Consider the following 27185-nt stretch of genomic DNA (forward strand, 5'->3'; position numbering starts at 1 on the left):
AAACCTCATGCCTGCCCACATTGTGGTAAGCTCTTCAAGCAGCCAAGTCACCTGCAGACACACCTCCTGACGCACCAAGGCACACGGCCGCACAAGTGCACTGTCTGCAAAAAGGGCTTTACTCAGACCAGCCACCTTAAACGCCACATGTTGCAACACTCCGACGTCAAGCCCTTTAGCTGCCGCTTTTGCCGCCGAGGCTTTGCCTACCCCAGTGAGCTGCGAGCCCATGAGGTGAAGCATGAGCGAGGCCGCTGCCACATCTGTTCGCAGTGCTCCATGGAGTTCCCCACCTATGCCCATCTCAAACGCCATCAGGTCAGCCACCAAGGGCCGTCCAGCTTCCAGTGTAGCCACTGCAATAAGACATTTGCCTACCGTAGTCAGTTGCAGAACCATATGCTGAAGCACCAGGCCCAACGCTCTTTTTCCTGCAGCCAGTGCGGCCTGCAGTTCCTGCAGCTCCACCAGCTACGTCAGCACTCTCTCACACACAAAGTGCTCAAACCCCAGCCACGTGCCACTAAGGTAAAATGATTTTGTTTTAGTATGTTTGTTTGTATAGAGCTTCTAATAGAGTTGTAACCACACATTTATATGGTAAATACAAATACTAAAGTTGTTATAGATATGCTTTTTATGTCTTCCAAGACTATATCCAAGATCCAAATCCCAGGACTAGGACAAATAACAGTGGGACTAAAACAAGGTTTCCAAATAAGTTTTTATTAATAATATTGTTTAACTGAGAAGATTTTTTTGCAGACAAAAATATCTTTACACTATGTTCAATAGAATATACACAGAGAGCCTATTTTATTAGGTACCTTATTAAAACAGTTCTTGTTCATTACACTGCAGACTAAGAGTATACTTCCTTTTGATTTGAAATACTTCACCAGGGAACACTTGGTGGCAAATTCAGCGAGGTTGCATAGAATATTGGAGAGTGGGATTGTGGGATTTATCTGCCATCTGACAAGAACGATCTGTTTACATCAAATGTTTACAATAAGCTGATCATTCCGGTGTTATCTTTTGGTTTGATCGTGACAGAAAACGGTGCATTTTTTACTGTTTTTACTGTGTACTGTGTATCACTGTGTATAGTAAAAATGACAATAAAAGCCTCTTGACTTGACTTGCATGTCATGGTTAGTGAACGCTTGCATATGGCTTTAAAGAAGTAGCCTACACTTTTAAAGGGTATAAAAGAGAACCATATTGAGCAATAGTCTAATTAATGATGATCTATGGAAGAAATGATTAGATGCAGATGATACAGAAGTGGTATTTTATATTAAATCTATTGTTTTGTTCATATTTTATATATTGTTTTGCATGTGGTTGATTGTGGTGGTAGTGTTTATTAGTTGTGATTTTTCTTTCGGTGAAATTGCTGGACTGTGGTTGCATCCAGTAATTAGAAATTTATGTCTGGAGAGGTTTTTTTTTTTTTTTTCAGGCTTTGGTTGGTCAGTTGTCAGGTGTACAGCTAGCAGGAGAATCAATATTAGAATATCAATATTATCTTAGCTCTACTCCCAAATCCAGGCTTATATGACCTATTACTGGAGTTATTGCCGTACCTCTTCTTACTTTGAGGAAGAACACACAAGTAATTCCACAAATGAATCTGCCTCAGTTCCTGTAACTGTGATGAACTAGGCAATTATTTTATCCAGATGCTTACTTTTTAATGGATTTTTTCACATCTCACTTTATTGCCTATCCATTATATATTTTGTCTTGTCCAACCAGCTGTTCCATTATGTTTTTATGGTGTCCATCCACTCATTTCTTTTTCTCATATGTTTGGGTTGTCCATCATTTGTCTAAAATTATTAGTGCAATATCTGTAGACTGGGTGGTTGAATATTTCAGTATTTATAAGGAATTATTATTTAGAAGATAATCGGATTTTGGAAATGTACCTAACTGGGTCAAGGTCACAGCAAGGACTGGGTCAAGGTCACAGCGAAGTTACATTTGTAACATTTATTTTGTTTACTTCAAATGATTATTTTCCTTACTTATTATACCGATTGCCCATACAGAGGTGTTATTTACACCTCTATGTTGGGAAACTCAAGACCCATCTTTGGGCTAGCTGTGATATTCGCTATGGGCTGTCCATGTATCTTTCTGTCCTTGTGTCTGTCCGATATTTTAATTAGCATGATATTTAAAGAACAATTGGCTTAAAGTTTATAGGATTTAAAAAGAAATGAGTATTAGAACTATAGCAGAAAAACTGATACAATTTAGATAACTTTATCACAGTTATGTAATAAATTTGACTAGTGTAAGATTCAAACAGGTGTTGTGAAGAAAAAAAAGAAAAGGACCACAAAGTATAATCCTTCCTCAACAAAGTTAGAATACAAATCTTGATTCTTCCAACCAGCCACATTGTTCTTCTCACCTGTGCAGTTGTGATGCAATGTGTGTGCGGGATAAATTACTGCTCTAAAGCAATGGATATGCTACAATGAGTTAGAAATGTCTTATATGCAAAGGGTCACTATAGTTGGAGTGTTAACTACTAACAAAACAAGTACCAAACCTCAATGAAGACCAATATCAGCTCAATAAACAGGTGGAATCAGTAACTCCTACAGGTTGGAACAAAAAACTGAGTTGCAGCAGATTCTTGCATATAAACAAAGCTAATTTGCTAATCTCATTTTTACATTTCGTTGGCATTAATTGCCTGCCAAATGGTGTAAATTTAGAACTATCTAATACCAGCTATCATACTATAAATGTTCCCCAAATTTAAACTCTGGTTTTACCCATTTCAAAAACAGTTGAATGGGTCCCCATAATTTATGCCACACAATGCCGTTACGTCACGCTTGTTGGAATGTACAGATGGTGAGAAGGGGGTTGTGTATGTAAACAATCCTTATTCAAAACATCACCCAGGCTAAAAAGAAATGATTGTTATTTGCATGAGATGAATGATAAGTGCTTTCTTACAAAACTATTGTAAATCATTTCTTGAGATGTCACCAGTCTTTGTTGCTTCCTGATGATCTTTAGGGAACAAAGGGCTTCAAGTGTGATGTATGCGCTCGTGAGTTCACATTGTCTGCAAACCTGAGGAGGCACATGCTGATCCACGCCAGTGTCAGGCCCTTTCAGTGTCACGTCTGCTTCAAGTCCTTCGTCCAAAAGCAGACTCTGAAAACACACATGATCGTCCATCTACCTGTGAAACCCTTTAAGTGCAAGGTAAGGAAGGATAGCACAACCTTTGTACACCACAGCTATTAATTGCTAAGTTAAAATTATTTGTACCCATCTTGTAAAACTCGGGTGATTTTATAAAAATAACAATAATAATAAGCTTATCAAAAAAGATATGACTTTAAAACAGGCCTTCATGATTCTCTTGCACACAAAACAGTTGTCTAGCTAGCATACAACTAGATACAACAACTTTTGTTCTGTCTGCATTTTTGCAAATATGTAGAGAGTTGACTTATGTTAATAAAAAAAAAAACTCTCTCTCTCTCTCTCTCTCTCTCTCTCTCTCTCTCTCTCTCTCTCTCTCTCTCTCTCTCTCTCTCTCTCTCTCTCTCTCTCTCTCTATATATATATATATATATATATATATATATATATATATATATATATATATATATATATATATATATACAGTGAGGAAAATAAGTATTTGAACACCCTGCTATTTTGCAAGTTCTCCCACTTAGAAATCATGGAGGGGTCTGAAATGGTCATCGTAGGTGCATGTCCACTGTGAGAGTCATAAACTAAAAAAAAAAATTCAGAAATCACAATTTTTTAACTATTTATTTGTATGATACAGCTGGAAATAAGTATTTGAACACCTGTCTATCAGCTAGAATTCTGACCCTCAAAGACCTGTTAGTCTGCCTTTAAAATGTCCACCTCCACTACATTTATTATCCTAAATTAGATGCACCTGTTTGAGGTCGTTAGCTGCATAAAGACACCTGTCCACCCCATACAATCAGTAAGAATCTAACTACTAACATGGCCAAGACCAAAGAGCTGTCCAAAGACACTAGAGACAAAATTGTACACCTCCACAAGGCTGGAAAGGGCTACGGGGAAATTGCCAAGCAAAAAGGTCCACTGTTGGAGCAATCATTAGAAAATGGAAGAAGCTAAACATGACTGTCAATCTCCCTCGGACTGGGGCTCCATGCAAGAACTCACCTCGTGGGGTCTCAATGATCCTAAGGAAGGTGAGAAATCAGCCAAGAACTACACGGGAGGAGCTGGTCAATGACCTGAAAAGAGCTGGGACCACATGTTTTCAAGGTTACTGTTGGTAATACACTAAGACGTCATGGATTGAAATCATGCATGGCACGGAAGGTTCCCCTGCTTAAACCAGCACATGTCCAGGCACGTCTTAAGTTTGCCAATGACCATTTGGATGATCCAGAGGAGTCATGGGAGAAAGTCATGTGGTCAGATGAGACCAAAATAGAACTTTTGGGTCATAATTCCACTAAACGTGTTTTGAGGAAGAAGAATGATGAGTACCATCCCAAGAACACCATCCCTACTGTGAAGCATGGGGGTGGTAGCATCATGCTTTGGGGGTGTTTTTCTGCACATGGGACAGGGCGACTGCACTGTATTAAGGAGAGGATGACCGGGGCCATGTATTGCGAGATTTTGGGGAACAACCTCCTTCCCTCAGTTAGAGCATTGAAGATGGGTCGAGGCTGGGTCTTCCAACATGACAATGACCCGAAGCACACAGCCAGGATAACCAAGGAGTGGCTCTGTGAGAAGCATATCAAGGTTCTGGCATGGCCTAGCCAGTCTGTGGAGGAGTGGGCCAAAATCCCTCCTGCAGTGTGTGCAAACCTGGTGAAAAACTACAGGAAACGTTTGACCTCTGTAATTGCAAACAAAGGCTACTGTACCAAATATTAACATTGACTTTCTCAGGTGTTCAAATACTTATTTGCAGCTGTATCATACAAATAAATAGTTAAAAAATCATACATTGTGATTTTTGGATTTTTTTTTTTAGATTATGTCTCTCACAGTGGACATGCACCTACGATTAAAATTCCAGACCCCTCCATGATTTCTAAGTGGGAGAACTTGCAAAATAGCAGGGTGTTCAAATACTTATTTTCCTCACTGTATATATATATATATAAATAATTTTTTTGGTTCCACGATCCAAGACATTTTTTTTTTCTACAATAAATAATTTTTAATCTATTATTTTTCTGCTTTTCTGTTCTATACGGTCCTCACAAAATCCTTTCTCATGACATATTTTGATATGCCAATGATCCTGACAAATCACTGAATATGTAAATTAGTCTCTGACATCTGGTGACCTTTTGAGCATACTCCTAATACAATAGCTTTCCCCTTAAATGTTTAAACACCACTGTCATAATATCTGTCTATCTAGCAATATTCTGGAAATTGTATGTAAAGCCGAAATAAATACACCTAAATATACCACCTTTTATTCTACAGGTGTGTGGGAAATCGTTTAACCGTATGTATAATCTTCTGGGTCACATGCATCTCCACGCTGGCAGCAAGCCTTTCAAATGTGCATACTGCTCCAGCCGATTCAACCTAAAGGGTAACCTTAGTCGACACATGAAGGTCAAACATGGCATGGACGTGTCCCCGGAGGGACAAGGTGAGGACGATCTAACGAAATCTGTTAAAGACTTAAATTTATTTGTCAGCAGTAACGTTGCTTCATTTTCGACTCCTTATTTGTCTTTCAGATGCTCCTCCAGACCTGGAACCTCATGAAGATTATGAAGAGGATAACTTTAACTTTGCTGCCCCCGAAAACATGGATGCTAACGATGCACCTAATCTCACCAAGCTTTCTGAGGTCGCTATACAGGAGCTGGACTATTATAACTTTGGAAAGGATGTGGGCAGCTACAACACAGCATGAGCCCCATAGATAAGACTAAAACTGAAATACTGTTAAATATCCATTGAACTAATTGGGCACTTATCAGCCATACGCTGGTTGTTATGCATTACCATGAGAACCAAGACTTCTCTATTATTACTGATGGACAGGTGGCCATCTTGATTTCACTCATATTGTAACTATTCTGATCCTGTTTCATAAGAACCACTGAATTTGCTAAGAGTCTTTTGGACAGTTGTAAGTTTACTCTGTGTTGCCGTGTGGCATTTTTGCAGTACGTTTTTAATTTAAAGGTCCACACATCAAAGTTTCAGGCCAAAAATGAACATTATACTTATAGAAATTGATTATTTTCTGTCTTTATGTTGCTTACATAAAGTACACTCACATGAGATGAAGTATTAAATTTCTTTGTTGACAAGAAGATTCTGAGCTCGGGTTACTCCGGATTTTCTGTGCATGTTCTCCCTCCCAGAAACATGACTGCAGGTGAAACAGCTGTGCATAATTGCCTATAGGTGTGAATAAGTGTGAAAGTGTGTGTAGGTTGTCTTTAAAGAATTAGCATTACCATCATGGGTGTTTTCATACCTTGTGCCCAGTGTTTATTCTGCATTGCCTGTTTTTTTTTTCGTTGTTTTTTTTGGCGCCATGGTCGAGATCGAAGACGTCTTCAAAGAAGTTTTCCACACCTTTTGAGTGCAGCTGACTCTTAAGATCCAAGCCCAGTGTTCATTCTCCAGATCTGCAATTTGAGGACCACCTATACAGTCTATGTGGGCGTAAGTTCAAAATGAACAAAGAAGTTTAATCATTAAAAAACCTTTACTCATCTCATGCAAGTGTATACAATGTATGGAAAAAAATATCATAAATAAACACTGTATAATATACAGACCGGTGAGAAATGTAAGAAAAATACACTGTATTTTGTGTTGAGCCACCAGAAGAGTCTCAGCGTGCCTTGGCATAAAAGTTTATGGAACTGTTCTAGAGATGAACAGCATCCTTCACAAAAATATACTCTCGGGTTGGTGTTTTGAAGATGGTAGTGAAGAGCCCTGTCCAACAGGTTGCTTCAAAATCTCCTGTGTGGTGACTGCAATAGCTATAGCATGACATATATTATTATCATCTCCATTAAATCATTTAGTGAGACATTGTGCCATGTGGATGGGGGCAGGGCCATCCTGGGAGAGACCATACCCATCGGGATAGAATTTTCTCATGATAAAAAAAGATAACCAGTCAGAAGAATTTGTACTGATTTGCAGTGACTCTTCATTAGTTGGGCACAAATGGACTAATGTCAGTAAAAATAAATGCCACCTTATAACCACTGTACTATATATATTTTTTTTCATTTCTTTTTAAATTGTGACCCGTCTGTGTATTTTCTCTTCTTGATCACTGACTGGACCTAAAACAGCCTAACTACTATTACTTAGGTTTCTTTGCCTCTACTTTCTGTTGTTTATATATGAGGGAAAATAAAAGAGTAACCGTTATATTTGTCTCCAGTGGAGCAGTGTACTAGTGAGTGTACATACCTAGTGGGTGGCAGTGTACTATTGAGTGGGCCCCATTACCAAAGTCAGTGCATGAGCATCCACCACTGCAATTTCCAAAAATCAACACCTTCACCAACAACCAGTTATTTGTAGAGAATAACCGTTCCTATATATTAGTTTGGTATTTATTTTGCACCTTCTGATTAAAAATGCATTAAAAATGTTTTTTGAAGAGAAACCTGGTTTATCACTGATCGTTAAAAGCTCTTGTCTAATCTTCATCTCATAGAGACAGATAGGACAACGTTGCCAGTTGTGTTAGTTTCTTTAAATAAAGCATTTTCAAACTGAACTAATTTCTATAGTCTTTCCTTAACCAGATAACATTCATCAGATCTTTCTTTTGATGCTGAAACACCTTTATTACATCATAACCTGTCCTTTTCTGTACCCACTTGCTTTCAACATGCACAAGAAAAAAATGCAATGTAAAGTCAACAAATTTGTAGCACAGCTTTCTGCTCGAAGGAGTGTTAGGTAAGTTTCCTACTATTGTTGCTACTGTAGCTCAACTTGCTGAAGAAGTTAGTGCTCCACAGGTCAGGACTGTTTTGGCAGCAAAAAGGGGACCAACACAATATTAGGCAGGTGGTCAAAATGTTATGCATTATCAGTGTAAATCAGCCATCATTAACAGCAGCAGTGGAAAATACTGAAATCTGAGTAGCTGAACTTTTTGTTGTGTTTTACTTTATACAGAAGTTACTGAAAATGAACACTTGTACAACAAACCTAGCTTTAATATTTTAAATTTAGTTATTAATTTAGTTTGGTCCCATCAAGCAGACGAAAACATGATAAAGAGGACATATGACTTTGCATGGTTACACGACATACAGCTGTTATTACTTAGGGTGTATTTACGTTTGTTGCCAACTATTTTGACACTGATAAAAAAATATGCAAGTTTAATTTCTATAGTATTGTCCCTTGAAATGATCTACAAAAATGTTTGCTGAAATGTGAGGGGTGTACTTACTTTTGTGAGATGCTGTAGCTGTTTAAAATGCTATTATAGTCCGTCAATTGAAAGCTGTGTTGTTTTCTCATTGTTTAATGGCAAATCCCTGAGAATGAGTTCTCTGTTTTCTCACCAAGGAGGACATTGCATTAAATTAAGAAGAAAGAAAGATCAACTATTACAGACATATCAAACACTGTGTACTTTGACAAGGGATAATAATCAAAAAGAATAATATGCTTAACACAAGAGTAGGATCCATTCATTGATGTCAAGGTGTGAACACACGTCATGGATACTGCAAGTTTAGGAAAGTAAATTAAGCATCCTGTTTTTCTTTATGTTTCCTAGTCAAATGAGTGGTAAATGTTGATATAACAGCAAATAATTTACCACATTGCTTCGAAAGGGCATGTGACATTTCATCTGTCTTTAAAAGGCATTTTAATATGAGAAATAAATTCAGGTACAGAGAACCTACGGCACAAAACAAATTAACATTGCATTCCAAGGAAAGTGTAGGGCACATTGTGGTTCCTGCCTTGCATCTTTTATAGTGTCCGTACACGTGAGATTTTAAAATCGATTTTAAACATTAAGACATTGCTGTGTAGTTTCATATGTTTCACATAGTCCACAGTGGTACCACATGTTTTCCTGCAAAGAAAACATGCTGTAAAGTACAGAAATGTCTTTCTAGTTAATTAACTTATTATGCCAGCTGCTCTTTAAATAGGCATGCTCATATCAATCAGAAAATAATGGTTACATCTATTAAAATTAAGATTGGCACATTTGCCTGTTTCATAAATGTCAGGTGTCTTAGCACTTGTGTGTACCTTACTGGAGTCTGGATTTCTATCGTAACTGTCTTCTATTATAAACAGCAAAACCGGATTGTAATTAATATGACAAAGGAAATTAATCTTCATAATATTATTTTTAGAAGTACTTGGTAACGGAGGTGCAACAGCAGCACATAATTCAAAATGTCTCTCACCTACATGGAATGCTCATGTTGACCACAAAGAGAAAACAATGATTGTTTATTTATCACTCATAAAAATAAAATGTGCCAAATGTGCAGGTTGGATACAACTTCAGAATTCTTACTTCTGTGTGTGATGTGACAACATATGACCTTGAACGGTCAATTATGCTTTTGCCTGATTAAAACACACAAAGAGTCATTTGATAAAAAAATACAAAAGCTTAATCGGATGTATAAGTTGTAATAAATGTAAACTAATATTTAATTTTAAGTGCAATTATAAATAGGGTTGCAAACTTACCTCATGCAGATAATCCAAAATGTCTTCTTTTGCACACTAAAAAAAAATGGTATAATACTATTAAACTCTAACTTTTGTTAGGTGACCACACAAACTGAAGTGAGCTTTTTATGCATTTGAAAAAAAACAGCAACATACAGTTATTACATGAAAACAGCATTTTGCTGCACATTTCCATGTAAAGTTACAGAAATATTTTACAGTGTAGATAGACATGCAGGGTTGGGCAAGATATTCGAACTTCTCATCAGAGATATACAATATTGTCTGGAGTATGTATAAATATAGATATTTATATTATATTATTTTATATATATATATTTATTTATATTATATTAGATGTTTACTTTTTGTGTACTATTTCCACAACAGGTGTTCAACCACACCTACAAAACTCTGTAAACTGATAATGAGTCTTTTAAGGAAGGAATGCATTTTGAAGAAGGAATTATTTCAGGCAATTCGTTATGGGGTATGGGATGCGGTAGGTTCTCATTGTATCTGTGGCAGTAAAAAAAAAGAATGAAAAACTTCATGTAGCATGACTGAAAAAAGCCTCAAAAATCTGCTTTCTTATCTGAGAGAACCCAATGCTTAGACTCATTGTTTTGTAGATAAGACCATTTTAATGTGACCTTGTATACAGACAGTGTGGTCTATGCTGCCGAACACGAAGCAGTCCTCTTGCTTTGGGTTACACACTACATGTGGCTTTGGCCATTAAGCAGCAGCTGGTTTTCCTTTATCTTTTATTGCATGTTTTTTTTTTATCTGACTAGGGTTAGGAAGAACAAGCAACCGTCTTTAAGGAATCTCAGAGCTGTAGGTTTCAGCCAAAGCTGAAGATAGACTAGCTTAATAAAGTTAAGGAATGTGTAAAGGACATCAGAATGTTGATTAACTTCCTCCTACTTAATTCCGATGAAACAAAAGTACTTCTATTAAAGCCAACAGGCAGATAGAAGTAGCATTGTTGATATAATTCATTTGTGGCCTTCCTGTTATTCCACATACCAGGATTATGGAAAACTGGCCTGGCTAGTTTGACCAGCAGCAGCCCAATAGGTACTGACCTGCACTCCCACTATATGTTAGCCTCACAGATAAACCTTTGTTATGATAATAAAGACTGTCCTCTGGTTAACCCAGGAGTGTATTTACAACATATTTGTAACACACATCCTTTCAACACATACATATTTACCTCACCTGGAGAACAATAGCAACATCATCAAGTTGTTCTTGTGTTTCTTCATTAAGCATAGCACACACACACACACACACACACACACACACACACACACACACACACACACACACACACACACACACACACACACACACACACACACACACACCCCTTAGCAACATTCTTGGAACATTTTGTTTGTTGTTGTTAAAACTATAGTCAAATATTCAGTGTTACAAGCTAAATGCCTTTAACCATGACATGCAAATAGACAAAACAATGAAAGATATAGATATTTATCTCATTTGTTTTTGTTTTTATTTGTATTATTATTATTTTTTTTGTAAATGAGGTTTCAAAAAATTTATTGCCTTGATTTTACAAATACAGTATATTTTTAATGTTTTTTATTTATTTACATTTATTGGTATCAATCTTTATATTTATGATTACTGATTATTTAGATAATACTGACATAATTATAATGACAGTCAAACAGCCAGCAGATGGAAGCATAATACCATGCTGGTGATATTCCTTCTTTTGTTTTTGTGGTTTGGGTTCCTGTTACATTCTTTGATGCTTCAAAAACGGTATAATAAAAATGTTTAGTACATTATAAGGTCATGTGAAAAAGCTGTTAAAGCAGCTCCACAAAAGTTTGTTAAAAATCAATAACAACAACATTTTATAAAGTAACACATTTTTTTTAAATAATTTAGCACCTATTAAATTAATAACATTTAAGTTTTTTACCAAATGAATAAAGAAACTCAAATAAAATTGAACTAAAAGTTTTGGTCTCTAACCATCCATATGCATGTCATTATGTTAAATATAAAGTTTTTTAATCCTTCAAAACAACGAAGTATAAACCATCCAGGAAAATCAGTGATGGTGATATATGAATCAGTATTTGCAATAAATACCATTTATATCCTATTATATAGATATCTTGTTGGACTACACATACTGTACATGATATCTGTCCTAAAGCTGGAGAGAGGTTGTCAAATTGTTCTTTGTGAGTGTACTTTTTTCCATGTTACAAGTTTTTTGGAGAGAACTACAGACATAGTGCCTGTTTTTCTTTTACTTTCCTTTAGATTTTATTTGAAACAAGGTTGCAAGTCCATATTTGTTGTCCAACAAGATCAGGTTTAAAGTAAATAATTACATTGAGTATGGAAAATGAAAGGACAGTGTAGGTTCATACAGTGTATGTACGATTTACAAAGCAATTTCAGCTGAAAGAAATATTGCACGATGGCTGCAATAATGATTAAAATTATTAAAAGGTGATTGTCATATAACTTAGAAAGTATTTGTTTCCAGTGCAAAGAAGAGACAAAATCTGGTTTTGCAATGCAAACTTTCCAAAGTTCCTGGGATAATTTCAGGGGGGTTTTTTGTTTGGAAATTTAGTTGGGACAAAATTTGGCTAAGACCTGAAAGCACGACTCCATAGCATCTATTAGCTTTATGTTGTTTTTCCACCTGCATTTAACCCAGACATTAGGGTTATACAAGCAAGTGCACTCTTAGTGTTGGTCCCAAGCCTGGATAAATGGGGAGCGTTGCGTTCTGAAGGGCATACAGCGTAAAATATGTGCCAAATCAAACATGCGGATCACAAAGATGAATTGCATACCAGATCGGTCGAGGCCCGGGTTACCAATGACACCTCAGGTATTGTTAGCCAACAGGGTACTATTGGAAATTGGGCTAATGTTGGCCAAAGGAACAGAAGGAGAGGTGGAAGACGTCTATTCTGAAGGATAAGTACAGTAAGAGTGTAGTGGAGGTGAAGAAAGTTTCGGATAGAATGATGAACGTGAAGCTGTGCATCACAAGTGGGTTTTAAGATGGAGGAGAAGGAAAAATTCTGGAATGAGTTAGATAAAGTGGAAGAAGTGTACTTTGGAATAAAAGATTGGTGATTGGGGCAGATTTCAATGGCTATGTAGGTGAGGGGGAACAGAGGTGATGAGGAGGTGATGGATAGGTATGGCTTTAAGTAGAGGGCAGATGGTGGTAGATTTCACTAAAAGGATGGAAATAGCAGTGGTAAATAAATATAATAAAAAGAGGGAGGATCATAGGGTTACGTATAAGAGTGAAGGAAGGTGCACACCAGAGGAATATGTTCTTTGAAGGAGAGGCAACCTGAAAGAGATTGAAGACTGTAGGATGGCTTAGGAGGTGAAGAATAAGAGGAGGAGAGTGAGGACTGGAAAAAGAATAAGATGTTGGAACTGAAGGAGGAAGACTGTAGTGTAAGGTTCAGGGAAGAGGTTAGACAGGGGCTTAGTGGTGGTGAAGAGAGTAAGGAGCAGGTTGAGAAGAGCCTGGAGAGGTGGAGGTACATCCTGGAGAGAAGTGCAATGAAAGTCAGTAGTAGTACATATGTGTGAATGAGAGGGAGGGCAGTGAAGTGGTGTGTTTGCAGGGAGAAGAGGTGGTGAAGGTGTTTAGGTACCTGGGGTCAACAGTGCAAAGTAATGTGTTAGAGAAATGAAGAAAAGAGTGCAGGCAGGATGGAGAGGGTGGAGTGAGTGGCAGGAGTGGTTTGTGATAGTAGGGTATCTGCAGGAGTGAAAGGAAAAGTTTATAGGACTGTGGTGAGACCTGCGATGTTGTATGGTTTAGAGACAGTGGCATTGACTAAAAAGAGGTGAAGCTGGAGGTAGCAGAGCTGAAGATGTTGAGATTTTCATTGGGAGTGACGAGGATGCGTTAGAAATGCGTTTATTAGAAAGACAGTGCATGTAGGACGTTTTGGAGACAAAGTGAGAAAGGCCTGATTAAGATTGTTTGGACATGTGCAGAGGAGGGTCATGGGGAATAAAAATGCTGAGGATGGAGTTGCCAGGAAGGAGGAAAAGAGGAAGGCCAAAGAGAGGTTTATGGATGTGGTGAGGGAAGACATGCAAGTAGTTGGTTTGTAATAGGTAGATGTAGAGGACAGGGGGGTATAGAGACGGATGATCCACAGTGGCGACCCCTAACGGGAACAGCTGGAAGAAGAAAAAGAAGAACAGTATTATCCTGCATTTAGCTTTTTTTTTATTTTTGCTGTGTTTGGTATGAGCTTTACTTTTGTGGTGTAGTATTATACACCACTTATTTCTTCCCAGGCTAGTCAGTTTCTTATTGAGCATTTTCTAAATGTAATACAGTTTGAAACAAATATCTAATGTATTGCTAGCATGTTTAATAAAACAAGCATATATATATATTGAACATCTCAAGGACATTGTGTCTGACATCCCTTGCACTAACTGCACAGTAATACCCATGTTGACACAATGCACTTGGTTGGCAGATTCACATCTTGGCTTAGAGTCAAATCTGGCACATTCAACCTTAACAGATTGCTAGTCGTAAACACCCAAGTTTAAGAAAATCAAATAAGCACAACAAGAACCAGTTAAAGCAGAAGAACAGTTAAAAAAAAAAGTTAAAGCAGAGCAAAAGTTACAACTACAATTTCAAATCTCAATTGCAAATCCCATAAACTCATATTTTATTTATTAGAGAACTGAGAAAATATTTTAAGTTACAAATTTTTTCAACTGAGGAAATATGCTGTTTTATGCTGGATAAAAGGTCATTTTTATTTTGATGGTCGCAACACATCTAAAAAAATTTGGGATGGGGCAACAAAAGGCCAGAAATGTAAGTGTTACTTATAAAGCTGGAGGAACTTTGCAACTACACTGAAAAAAAAGTGAACAAAACTTTTTTTTTACTGAATTACTAAATTACTTTTTTGCCTTGCAATTGGATTAATTTAAATTAAAATATTATATAGATTAGCTGCCAGTAAAACTAAGTTTTGTTTATGTAATTTAAACTATATAGAAGGTTTAAAGTTAAAGTCTAAATCTTTAGGTTTCAAGATGAACTTTTTGAAAATTAAGGTTAGAAGCAGCGATGCTTGGACTTGCAGTCTCTTAATTTCTCTGTGCTTGTATGTATATTAGATTGGCCAGAAAGATGAAGCACAGCAGGAACTTGCACAGACCACCATGGCCATTTTTCTGCTTCATGAAGGTGATTGATTAACAATCAGCATTGTCATTGATGAGTTGTATTTAGTTGCATCTGCTTGTGCCCTGATGTTTGGTATCACTTGTGTTCTGAACTTGAGGCATCCTGAAGTACTTAAATATACATTTGAGACCTTTCAGAAAATCATTATGGGCATAGAAAGCAGGCAGATGTCCTGAAAGTTGCAGAATCTCTCCTCATAGCTACAGGAATTAAACATCCACATAAGGTGACCCAACACTTTTGTCGTTGTCTATTTTATTTTATTAGTTTTTTTGTTAGGGCTCTGCTAAATCTATCAGCGGGATCATTTCCATGTTTGCAAAACATTTAACACAGTTGGTCACCAGGACTTTGTTCAGATACATTTCAGTGCCAATTTCTAAACAAAGGCAACTTTGATGTGTTTTTTTCTCTCTGTTTTGTATGGAGTAGAAATTGTATTGTTACAAAGTTACAATATTATTCAGTATTATTGCTTAATTTATAAGCATTTTTTTGTTTTTATTAGACTTTGTGGGCTTTTATTGTTTATATGTATTAAAGTGAACATTGTTTTTTTAAAAATTAGCAAATGAATGTTATTTTATGGATGTTAATAAACATTATTAAATAATGACTGTGTAACAGTCTTTTTTTTGTAAGTAATTTACACACATTTCATAATAATATCCCACAATCTTAAAGTAACTGTTTGTGTATGGACTATTTAGACCTGTAAAAATGTAGATATTTAATTTCTAAAGATGTGAAAAAATAAGTTCATCCACATACATCTAATGATATTCTGAGCATTAATCAGATTTTAAAAACGTCTTTGTTTGAGAAATTTGGTTTGTATAAATTAATAATTATTTTGTTCAGAAGTAATTTTTTACTTCGATCAAAATAAAAAAATTTTTTTCAGTGTAATAAGGTTAGCTGGTAGCTGGTCAGTAACATAATTTTGTATAAAGAGTGGTCTCCATGCTCTGTGTTCTGTGAATTCAATAGCAGCTCAAGGGTGACTGCATACCTGCCATTGTTGCATCACCAGTGCTCTCACCAGAAGAGGTCCAGAAGCTTTAGGTCTAGACGCTTTATTGACCCCCCTAAATAATCAAATTGCACTGTGTGTACTAGAAAGGTAGAACCTGCAGTTCAGTACAATGATTCTCTTCACATTTACTTATTTAGAGAAAGGATTCAATCCAAACCTTCTCTAAGGGCAGAGTTCATACAATTCAGTTGTTCATTCATTGTTTTCTGTGGCATGTTAAATTTCACTACACCATTTCATTTTTTTGCCATGATGCCAAAAGCAAACTATAATACAAATGCACATGCAAAACCAGAAAAAATCAAACAGCCTACAAGTGGGTCAACAAGCATTACAAATTTTCTCTGGTAAATCTTCACCTGCACTTACTCCTTCTTATTCTGTATGTTAGAGTACATTATTCAATTCTGGTAGCATACTTTTGTGCTACTCTTGCTCTTAGTCATCATCAGGTGTCGTACTTAGCATGCTAAAACTGATGATAACAACCATACCATTGATTCCCTTCCTTTCCGTTAGTCTGCTAGGATACTAGAATTGTTGGCTATTTTAATTCTGGTTATAAAGCAGAATGTCTACATTAAAGTAAAGTTTAGAACTAAGTCTGCTTCCTGTTGGTTTCTGTGAAACTTTTTCCCTAGCAATCGGAGGTTTGGACACATCTGCTTATAGAAAAGTTTTCTTTATTATATTATTATTAATATTAATATGATTATTATTATTATTATTATAAAAATCATTAAGTAACACCTATGGAACTATGTACTGACCTTAACTAGTGTTAAAATAAATAAAAAAAATTAAGCGATCTATACTAACATGTGCAAATGACAGAATATCTGTGAAACTGAACAGTGTAACTAACACCTAAACTTTCTATTTGTTATTTTGTCCAAAAAAATAAAATAAAAATGAATTATGAAAGACTATTATAGGGACAAGCCTGCTAACTCATCTTGAATCTTCCCCTGGTGGTTTTATGAGAATCCATTGCCTCAGTTAGCAAAATGTAGAATATTCAAGTTTAACTTTAAATAGACCAAATAATCAGCAGGCAGAATTCACTTGTCTAAAAAACTTTGGACGTAAATATATTTTTTATTAATTACCAGGCAGGTTTTTTGAGCTTAGCAAAAACTAATAACACCAATGATTATGGCCAAACATAATAATAGTGTTTTACACAGCCCAAGCTGCCACTGCAGTGCACTTAACAAGGTCCTTAAATCTGTTTCTCAATCGTAAGCTCTTGAATAGGGCATCTGCCTAAAGCCATAAATGTAACACTAATTAACCACATTTGGACTCTTCACTACAAATTTTGACAGTTTTTTTTATTTTTATTTTTATTTTTTTTAAACGTTAATAATATATATAACTGGCCAAACGTATGGAGAATACATTTTACAAATTCGACATATTCACCATTTTTCTTCTTTAATTTTTTTAGCATTTTCTATTTTATGCACAGTAAAATAAAAACCTTGGGAAATGTAGATGGGAATGCAGGCTGAGTAATCCCAATACAGAGCTAGAGATATTTTAGCAGATCTCACGTTTTCTGCCTGAACGATTATGCTGTCTAATTCAGGCAGAACATTGGCGGCAGATAAAGGATGGACAAGCCCTGTTTATTTTACTGGGACTTTCACATCATCCAGAGGAACTCAACTAGATAATCGGTCACAAAGCTTCTAAAGTCCATGGTTCCTGCACCATTTCAATGGCATGCCAAGACATCAGTAAACATCATCCACAAAATGGCCAATCAAGTGGAAATCTAGTCAGGTTTAATACAATAATTTTTGCTTCATCAGCAAAGTTTCTTTGTTTTACTGTTATCCAAATTCAGTGGTGGATGAAATAGACAAACCATGTACTTGAGTTAGAGATACACTAGATACAATATTACTAAAGTAAAAGTAAAAGTGCTCCCTTTAAACTTTCAGTTGAGTAAAAGTAAAAAAGTATTTGTCTACTTAAGTATTCAAAGTAATATGATTTACTATGGCTATAATGTCCTATTAACATTTTTGTTAAAGACTTGCTTCATTAACTCAGTTTATGTGAAAAGACTCTAATGTTACTCTTAGCACACCAGTCTATTAATAGAATGATATAAATAAGTCAAGATCCCAAAACCTTTTTTTCAACAACTTTAAAAAGATTGAAAATGATTTAAAAAAAGATATTAAAAAGATTTAAAAAATAAGGCCACTGATGCTGTGGCAAGTTAGAATCAGGAGTTTCTCTCATCATTTAGTTCTTTTAAAATGTTCTTCTTGCTGTTGAACTGATGCTGTACTGTATATTCGTGCTAAGTAGATACCGCCAAGTGGCAATCAAAACCAAGCGCGTGCTGAATCCTGATTGATGGCTTGCTGCGTGCTTAAGTTTTTTTCCACTCATAAATAAAAAGAAACAACTGATTTCACAAAATGTATCTGAGTAAAAAGAAACAAATTTTACTTTGAAATGTAGTAAAGTTAAAGTAAAAGTCTCCCCAAATGTAAATACTTCAGTAAAGTACAAATATGTAAAAAAGCTACTTAAGTAGAGTAACAAATTACATTTACTTAATTACTGTCCCCCACCTTCTAAATTAAGAAGCATTTCTCCTGAGCACCTGTTCAAGTCAAGTAAAAAAATATTTTTTTCTGTTCTTGCTAGTCGTTTGACAAAATAGCCTAACCCTTCATCAGTCTATCGAGTTCAAAATATAGATTCATTGTTTGACTTACTGCATATTTGGTTCTGTGTATAGGACTGATGAAATGTATGAAACATAATAGGGATGCTGTCACACATAAGTAATATACGAAGGGTTGGTTTGTATCCTATGTCAGATAACTAAAAGGAACAGCTGGAGACTACTGCCACAAATGATACCTAAATGACTTCTTACAGAAAACTAACAAACTCACAAAACAAAAAGTAATAAATATACGCAATGTCAATCTGTATGTGTGGTGTATCAACTATATAGATCCCAGTGTGTGTGTGTGGCTGATATATAGGAGCACTGCATACACTATAGGGACATACGTATGTGGACACCTGACCATCATCCCCAACTGTGCTTGTTGAAATTTCCATTCCAGATATGATTCCCCCCCTCTTTGCTGCTCAAATAGCCCTCACACCTTCCACTAGATTTTGGAACGTATCTGTGGGAATTTCTGATAATGCTGTGTAAGTAGGCTTGGTTAACAGCAAGGATCCCAATTTGTTGGGAAGGTGTGTAGGCCACTGGAGTTCTTCCAAATCAGCCTTGGCAAACTATTTCTTCAGAGAGCACATTTTTGTGTACAGAAGCATTGTCATGCTGGAACAGGTTTGACCCCTAGGTCCAGTGAAGGGAAATAATAGCATATAAAGACATTGTATACAAATTTTCCATTTGTTTCACCAGTTTGGGGGCAAACCAAATACAGATATCTTCAGATTTATTGGCCTTGAGCATGTGGTGTATTATAAGAAGTGCATTATTTTAAGCTTATCTAAGACTCATTATAATCCTCTCTACTATCTGTTATAGAAAATTCATCAGAATTAAGCATTTAACAGCATTATAATTAAATAATAATTAATAAACATTTACAGAATTTGGCAGACACCCATATTCAGAGCGAGGTAGAATTAAGGAGATAAGGGTAAAGGGCTTTGCTCAAGGGCCCAGCAATGACAGCTTGTTGGTGCTGGGATTTTTTTAATTGTGACCTTCCGATTCAGAGTCTAATGCTTTAAAAACTGAGCTGCCACTTCCCACAATAAACAATAGTCACTTTATTTGTTATGACTGGTCCTTGGTGGAGCTGCAATACAACAAATATGAATTCATCAACTTAAAATGTGTTGGCATGTCATTAAGTTTGAAAAGGATTCAACCACATATTTGATCTAGTTCCAAAACTTTTAAGAGTGTTTTAAGAAGTGAGAGATTAAACTGTTTTGACAGGTGAAAGACATATATGTAGATATTAAGTGCACCAGGAAGTACTTCCCCCTTCATGGGTATGAAAAAATCTTCTTTCTTCCCTTCAGGGTAGTAAAAGCAGAGTGAAGCTGACAGGTAATGAAAATCAGAATGATGCCAGAGCAGTAGACGCCCATCTGACCCACCTCTGTTCCAGTCACTGGTCAATTTTCTTTTCTTTTAAGACATAAAGCAAATAGGATTTAACCTGTCACCCTGAGGGTAAAGCCTATGCATGAATCTAGAAATCTGATTGGGAGCTGAGATACAGGAAGGTGGGGTGAAGAGGGAATAAAACTCCTCAGAACGATGTCTTTAAACTTTGCATTGTGGTGGACTGTATGTGGACCCGAACCACATCTCTGAAGACTTTTAGGGTGAAAACTAAATTTGAATACAAAGGACTACTGATATCTGTTTAAAGCTGTATTGGTTGTGAACAAATAGAGCACAGACTCATCTGTACGTCTGCTTGAAGAACACACAGGAAGGAGCAGTAGGAGCTTTAAATTGGGGATTACACTCTGCATATTCCTCTAACAGTCATTCACATTTCCTTATCACTTTTCCAGCCCAGCTAATAATGGTGAATCCGTTGGACGGAGAACTGATAAGGGTATGTGTCTGATACCTACAGCTGTACCTGTTCAGCGTGATGTGAGCCATGTAATAGGAGATGAGTGAGTGTAATTGATTTTTATGTTAAGTTATTTATGCAATATGAGGATAATCTACTCTTAAAAGTATAATGTACCATCTTTACAGGTACTTGAAAAACGTAAGCTGGTGGCTGCGATATTTGGCTTGTTATTTTTGTTACAATAGTCAAAATCACAACCCACCATTATCAAACCTGCTATATTTATAATTAATATAGTTTTTGATTAATTATAGTCACATACACTTGGGTTCATTCGTTAAATTAAATGGCTTTAATCAAGATCTCATGTTTTTTTGTAAGAACTTTCAGGAAATAAAAAAAAACTGTCACTGAAATAGTCAGAATCACACTAAATAAATTTTAAATATGAATCATCAATCTTACCAAGTTTGAGAAATTCCTTTATATATATATATAGTATATATATATATATATATATATATATATATATATATATATATATATATATATATATATATATATATATATATAAAATATTTGTTCTTTTTTTTTTTTTATATATCCAGATTGGTTTCTTAAAACAGTATTTCTTTAGTATTACTCAAGATCACCATGTTTCTAACTAGAATAAAGCACCTATTGAAGATTGAAGATAGGTGATAAAAGTAAAGCTATTTTGTTATTGTAATCCTACATTTGAATCATATTATATGTTTTAAATAAAATAAAAAAAAATTGCTTAGTTAAACAAACAATTAAGAAACAAGAATTATGCCACAGGTGACATGACATGAATGTTTCTTCAGTATTACCAAGGTGCTACATAAAACAAGATAACACAAAACACAAAACTAAATAAAGGACACTAATCAAAGTGCATGTGTGCCACATTTAGTGCAAACACAACACAAGACAGTGAGATGGTAAAAACACAGTGACATTGCAGCACCAACCAGTATGGCAGATGTGTGCAAAGGTTTTGTCAATATAATAAAAAATACTCTACATGTAAACTTGTGTGTTTGTTAGTCCAGTCCCTTTCAATTAAGGAGTCAAATGGCTTGTGGAAAGAAACTGTTATGTAGACTGGATGTGAGGCCCAGAATGCTTCTGTACCTTTATTCAGATGGCAGGCGGGTGAAGAAGTGTGTTAGAGGGGGTGTGTGATCAGCCACAACGCTGCTGGCCTTTTGGATATACTTAATGTATTATATAGTTATTTCGAATGAACATTAATTTGACTAATTTGAGTGTTTTGTGTTCAAGATCAACTCATTCACTTGTAAATGTAAATAAATAAAAAAAAGAACACTGTTACAGTTATTCTTTAAAGATCTTTTTGTATGTAGAATTGCCAATATATTATGTCTATTATAACATTTCTATATATTTCTACTCTAATAGTTTTAAATTTGAGACTCCTTCCATAAACTGTTCCCTACCATGTTATGCTTTATAAACATTTATAAACATATATACAACTGCGCTGACCAGAAGAACCTGGTAGTGTATCAGCTTCAGGTAAAGAAACTACATCGAGTCCCTCTGCTGTGGGCCAACAACCAAAATCTGAGGCTACAGTAGGCACAGGGTCACTAAAAATGGTTCTATTTCTTATCAAAATAGATCAATCTGGCCTTTTTCCTCTGTTATGAACAACAGGAAATACTCATAGCAGCCCATGTTTTAAAATCACACTGATACCATGCTGATGTGAACATTAAAGTTTTAAATGATACCCGGTCTATATTTTATATAGATCAAGGTACATCATATCCTTGCCATGGGGCGGTATCCCCACTGACACACCTTTTTGTGTATATATCGTGTAGGTTAAGCGAATATATATTCGAGATATATATATATATATATATATATATATATATATATATATATATATATATATATATATATATATATATATATATATATATTCGATATATATATATATATATATATATATATATATATATATATATATATATATCGATATATATATATATATATATATATATATATATATATATATATATATATATATATATATATATATATATATATATATATATATGACCGAAACTGTTCTGTTTTTCCGGTTTCAACCCTTACTTTAGACAACCTGCCAAAATAAAAGCCCAGTTGCGGTTAGTTTACTTTTTTCACAGTAACAAAAATAACTGGCATTAACACAAAGATTTCTGGATTCCAAAGCTAATAACGAAAACATTACACAGTTAGCCTCATTGTTCTTATTATACAGTATAACAGTAAATGTTTTAACTCTTAATTAATTAAAAAATAATAATAATTTAAACAAATCTGAACGCACACCTCTACTCCATTTTTGCGGCGCTTTGTAATTCCAGACTGCGCGTCTTATACCGAGTAAAGCTTTAATTTGAAAACCTGTTTACACAACCCGGAAATCTGTGTGTGCCACGTCAGAGTTGATTCCAATTGACCGATTTGTATAAACCCCAACTGTACATAGTTGCAACTGCGTTTGCTGGAAAACATAAAGATAATCAGGAACTATGCTTGGAGTCGAGTTGTTCATTTTGTCGTTGTATTTAGCTCTTATTAGTGGCACTGAACTTACTTTTGAACTGCCTGATAACGAGAAACAATGTTTTTACGAGGAATTAGAAGAAGGAGGCACGTTTCATATCGATTATCAAGTAAGATGATCCACTTTTCTACAATGTTCGTTATTTATATATATATATATATATATATATATATATATATATATATATATATATATATATATATATATATATATATATTTTTTTTTTTTTTTTTTTAAGTAAAACTTGTCCAATGTGTAAATGTAATAATTTCTTGCAAAGTGACTCTCTGATCATTTACAAAAAATAACAAATCAACGCAGATACTTAACTGCCTATATCTATCTATCTATCTATCTATCTATCTATCTATCTATCTATCTATCTATCTATCTATCTATCTATCTATCTATCTAATAATAATAATATAATAATATTTAATAATATTACATGTAATATAACATAATATGCAATGCAATGCAATAATATAAAAAATGAATGAATTTTATATTTAAATAAAAAGGAATAAAGTTTGAATGAATTGTAGGCTATTATTACTGGCTTTGCAGAGTACACAACCACATACAGCATAGGTACTGATCCTTCCCTGCTGAAATATTCCTGCATGTTGTAACTTTTTTAATGTAAATGTTTATCTAACAGGACTCACTATACAGTTATGTTAGTTACAAATACTAAGCACTTCCCATAAGAGCATGATGTTATGGGGATGTAGATGGAAGGTTAGTTTGTGTTTACAAAATATAGTACTTTTCTGGCAAGCTTTCTGTTATCAGACAGTGATAGAGACCGTTTGAGAAAAGTTTCCAGAATTTAAATTTTAAGATACAAACTCTTCTACATTTGCTGTGATCTACCTGAGTGATCCGGGAGAAGGGCCTTAGTCAAGGAGGTAACCATGTCTGGACGAAACCAGGCATCGCTCATCACCTGGCCAATAACATCCCTACAGTGATGAATGGTGGTGGCAGGATCATGCTGTGGGGATGTTTTTCAGCAGCAGGAAGTGGGAGATGAGTCAGGATCGAGGGAAAAATGTATGCAGCACTGTACAATGACAACATTAAAGAAATGTGTTTGAAATCTTTGCGAATAAAAAAAAAAAAAGAAATCACATGCACATAAGTATTCACAGCCTTAGTTCAATACTTTGTTAAAGTATTGAACTAAGGCTGTGAATACTTATGTGCATGTGATTTCTTTTTTTTTTTTATTCGCAAAGATTTCAAACACATTTCTTTAATGTTGTCATTATGGGGTATTGTTTGCATAATGTTGAGGAAAATAAAGAATTTAATCTATTTTGGAATAAAGCTGTAACATAAAAAGTGGAAAAAGTGAAGCGCTGTTAATACTTTCCAGATGCACTGTATATAGATTAAATGTAGTACCTTTTGTGGTAAGGGTTCTGCTCTAAGGCCAATTAAAAACTTCTATATAAATATAATGAAAACAGTGCAACAAAAAATTAATACCTATTTAGCAAACGGTTTTTGTACGGTTTACAAAATTCATTTGGTGAATGTCCATTTTGGGGCCATGAAAAAATGTCAGATTCCTAAAAAAAAACTTCAGCATGAGACAATGAACATTTAATGAATAATTTATGAAACCTCAGCTTGGAGTTGTGAAAAACCCACAATAAAATTTTTAAATGTAAAAGAATGCTGAGTCCTTCTTTTTTAATTTCCCAGTACATTCTTAGCAAAAATAGAATATTACTAAAACTTTATGGAATGATCCCGAACGAAAAATGTACATAGGAACAACCAGGGTTTTTTTTTTTTTTTTGATAGCAGAAAAACTTTGTATTGTAACAAATATTGACAATGATTTTTATCAATTTTGCATTGCAGGTTATTGCTGGAGGCAACTATGATGTTGACTGTTTTGTGACCGATCCATTGAATAATGCCTTGTACACAGAACACAAGAAGCAATATGACAGTCTCACCCATACTACAACTATGAAGGGTGTTTATAAGGTTTGCTTCAGCAACGAGTTTTCAACCTTCTCCCATAAAACTGTGTATTTAGACTTCAGAGCGGGCGATGCTGATCGACTACTGCCTGGTATGAGCAAGGCAACATCGCTTACACAGGTAAAAATGTGCACACACACACACACACACACACACACACACACACACACACACACACACACACACACACACACACACACTCATACATACTTACTGGGGTTAGCACCTTATGTGCAGATGCTTTGCTATTGTCATTGTTAACACACCTTTTTGCATTGCACTGTTAATGCTTTATTTAAAGTACATTTTATTTTACTTTATAAGTAATGCATCAAATCTCTGAATTGAATCATCATAAATTTACAGATGGAGTCAACCTGTATATCCATCCATGAAATTCTGAAAGTAGTGGCAGACACTCAGACGAGGTACCGTCTTCGAGAAGCTCAGGACCGCATTAGAGCAGAGGAGCTAAATGGGCGAATTTTTTATTGGTCCATCGGAGAAACTCTCATTATATGTGTGGTCGGGATTGGACAAGTTCTTATGCTCAAGAGCTTTTTCAGGGAGAAGAAAATGAACAGCATATAGTCATCTTGTGACCACTTTCCAACAATCCAGCCACATTAAAGAGTGTTATCATGATCTACTCTAAATCTAAAGATTAGAATACAAGCAATGGCACTGTAAAGGAAATACTGTATTTCCATGAGCATAAACAAAAATTATATTGGGTACTGGCCTCGTGTTTTTATTTACAAAAAGATAAATCTATTGTTTTCTTTTTAATATAGTCATATGGAGGGATTATTCGATAATGCTTAATTTTGTACCTTAATGGTAATAGATATTAGGTCAAATTGCATTGCATAAAATGGCAGCGAGTGGATATACAATAAATTTTGATAAAAAATTACAGTAAACTAAATTTTTAAATATAAAGATTATTTTTTATCTCGTATTAGTATTGTTCTGTTCGGAGCCTATTTTGCTGTTTATAAAAAAAAATCTATGTATAAATAGATTCAGAGATTTTTAGGTTTAAAATTGAGTTTTAATGAATGTAAAAATAGATTTAATATCTATGTATTTGTAATCATTTATTGTATTTTTATAATAGGAAATCATAGATTTAATTATATTTTCACTTGTTGAAAAAGATGTTTTGCAGTGTAGGATTTATGAGGTATTTTTGGGTGCTGTGCCTTTCTCTGTTCTCTTACATGTTTTTTGCTGATATTTTTAATGAACTGTTTTCCAAACGATGTAATGGAAACCAAAGAATAGGTTTCTGAAATTTCTATAATTTTTTTTTTATATTCATCTCACATTTAACAATTAAGTGTCAACACTCAGGATGTCACTTAAAACTGTTAAAATAAAATAATATATTACATACTGTTGCTTCTGTGTTTCTTCATGACTCTGAAGTGCATTATGGACTGCAACTATTATGTGTCACATTCACATTTTATTTTTTTATATTGTGTCTCTACCTATTGTGCAGTTACTGCATGTAAACTATATACTGCAAGTGTATTCTAACTATTATGAATGTCTGTTCTTCTACAGTATGATTACAGGAACACCATTTATGTAAATAATTAATCACAAGTTCCTGGGTTTTCCAGGGAGTCCCGTCCCCCAAGACCCCCGTCCCCCTCCCCCTTTACTGGCTTGTTTTTAGGAAGTGGGAGAAAACCAGAGAGCCCCGAGTAAAAATACACTGACATCTGAAAAACATTCACAGAATTGTGTTGTCTGTCTGGATAAACAGCTGCTCGTATAGTTTATACAATGTTAAGGAGCCTTGTTATAAGAATGGGATATTATTTCCTTAATGGATTGTTGTTTTTGTTGGTGCTTTTACAAATTGCATTGCTTGATTACTAAAGATTCAATACTGGGAGGATCTTGTGTGGATTATTACACACATTCACACACCCACACACATATATATACGCGTGTGTGTGTGTGTGTGTG

At 35.0% G+C, this 27185-nt stretch overlaps 2 protein-coding genes and 1 long non-coding RNA gene across 4 annotated transcripts in view; all 3 read left to right on the forward strand.

Annotated features, from left to right (window-relative positions):
- Positions 1–7792, forward strand: part of znf710b (zinc finger protein 710b) — a 21382-nt gene extending 13590 nt beyond the window's left edge. For both annotated transcript variants that reach the window (XM_083558855.1, XM_083558856.1), the window contains exons 2-5: positions 1–528; positions 3046–3237; positions 5506–5677; positions 5769–7792. The exon at positions 1–528 is cut by the window's left edge and continues 996 nt beyond it. In XM_083558855.1, the coding sequence (XP_083414981.1) occupies positions 1–528; positions 3046–3237; positions 5506–5677; positions 5769–5947 (1071 nt within the window). In that variant the 3' untranslated portion in view covers positions 5948–7792. The remainder of the gene's footprint in view (positions 529–3045; positions 3238–5505; positions 5678–5768) is intronic.
- The window catches only part of LOC310735791, a 174310-nt gene extending 147712 nt beyond the window's left edge, over positions 1–26598 (forward strand). Inside the window, exon 2 of the long non-coding RNA XR_014536383.1 lies at positions 26363–26598. This is a non-coding gene — a long non-coding RNA (uncharacterized lncRNA). The remainder of the gene's footprint in view (positions 1–26362) is intronic.
- LOC310735786 (transmembrane emp24 domain-containing protein 3-like) lies at positions 23054–26598 on the forward strand. The gene is made up of 3 exons (XM_083558871.1): positions 23054–23310; positions 25077–25322; positions 25569–26598. The coding sequence occupies exons 1-3, from the start codon at positions 23167–23169 to the stop codon at positions 25791–25793; spliced, it is 615 nt and encodes a 204-aa protein (XP_083414997.1). The 5' UTR covers positions 23054–23166; the 3' UTR covers positions 25794–26598.
- Positions 26599–27185: the final 587 nt, after the last annotated feature.

Source organism: Silurus aristotelis (assembly GCF_946808225.1).
Source record: "Silurus aristotelis genome assembly, chromosome: 13".
NCBI classification, from domain to species: domain Eukaryota; kingdom Metazoa; phylum Chordata; class Actinopteri; order Siluriformes; family Siluridae; genus Silurus; species Silurus aristotelis.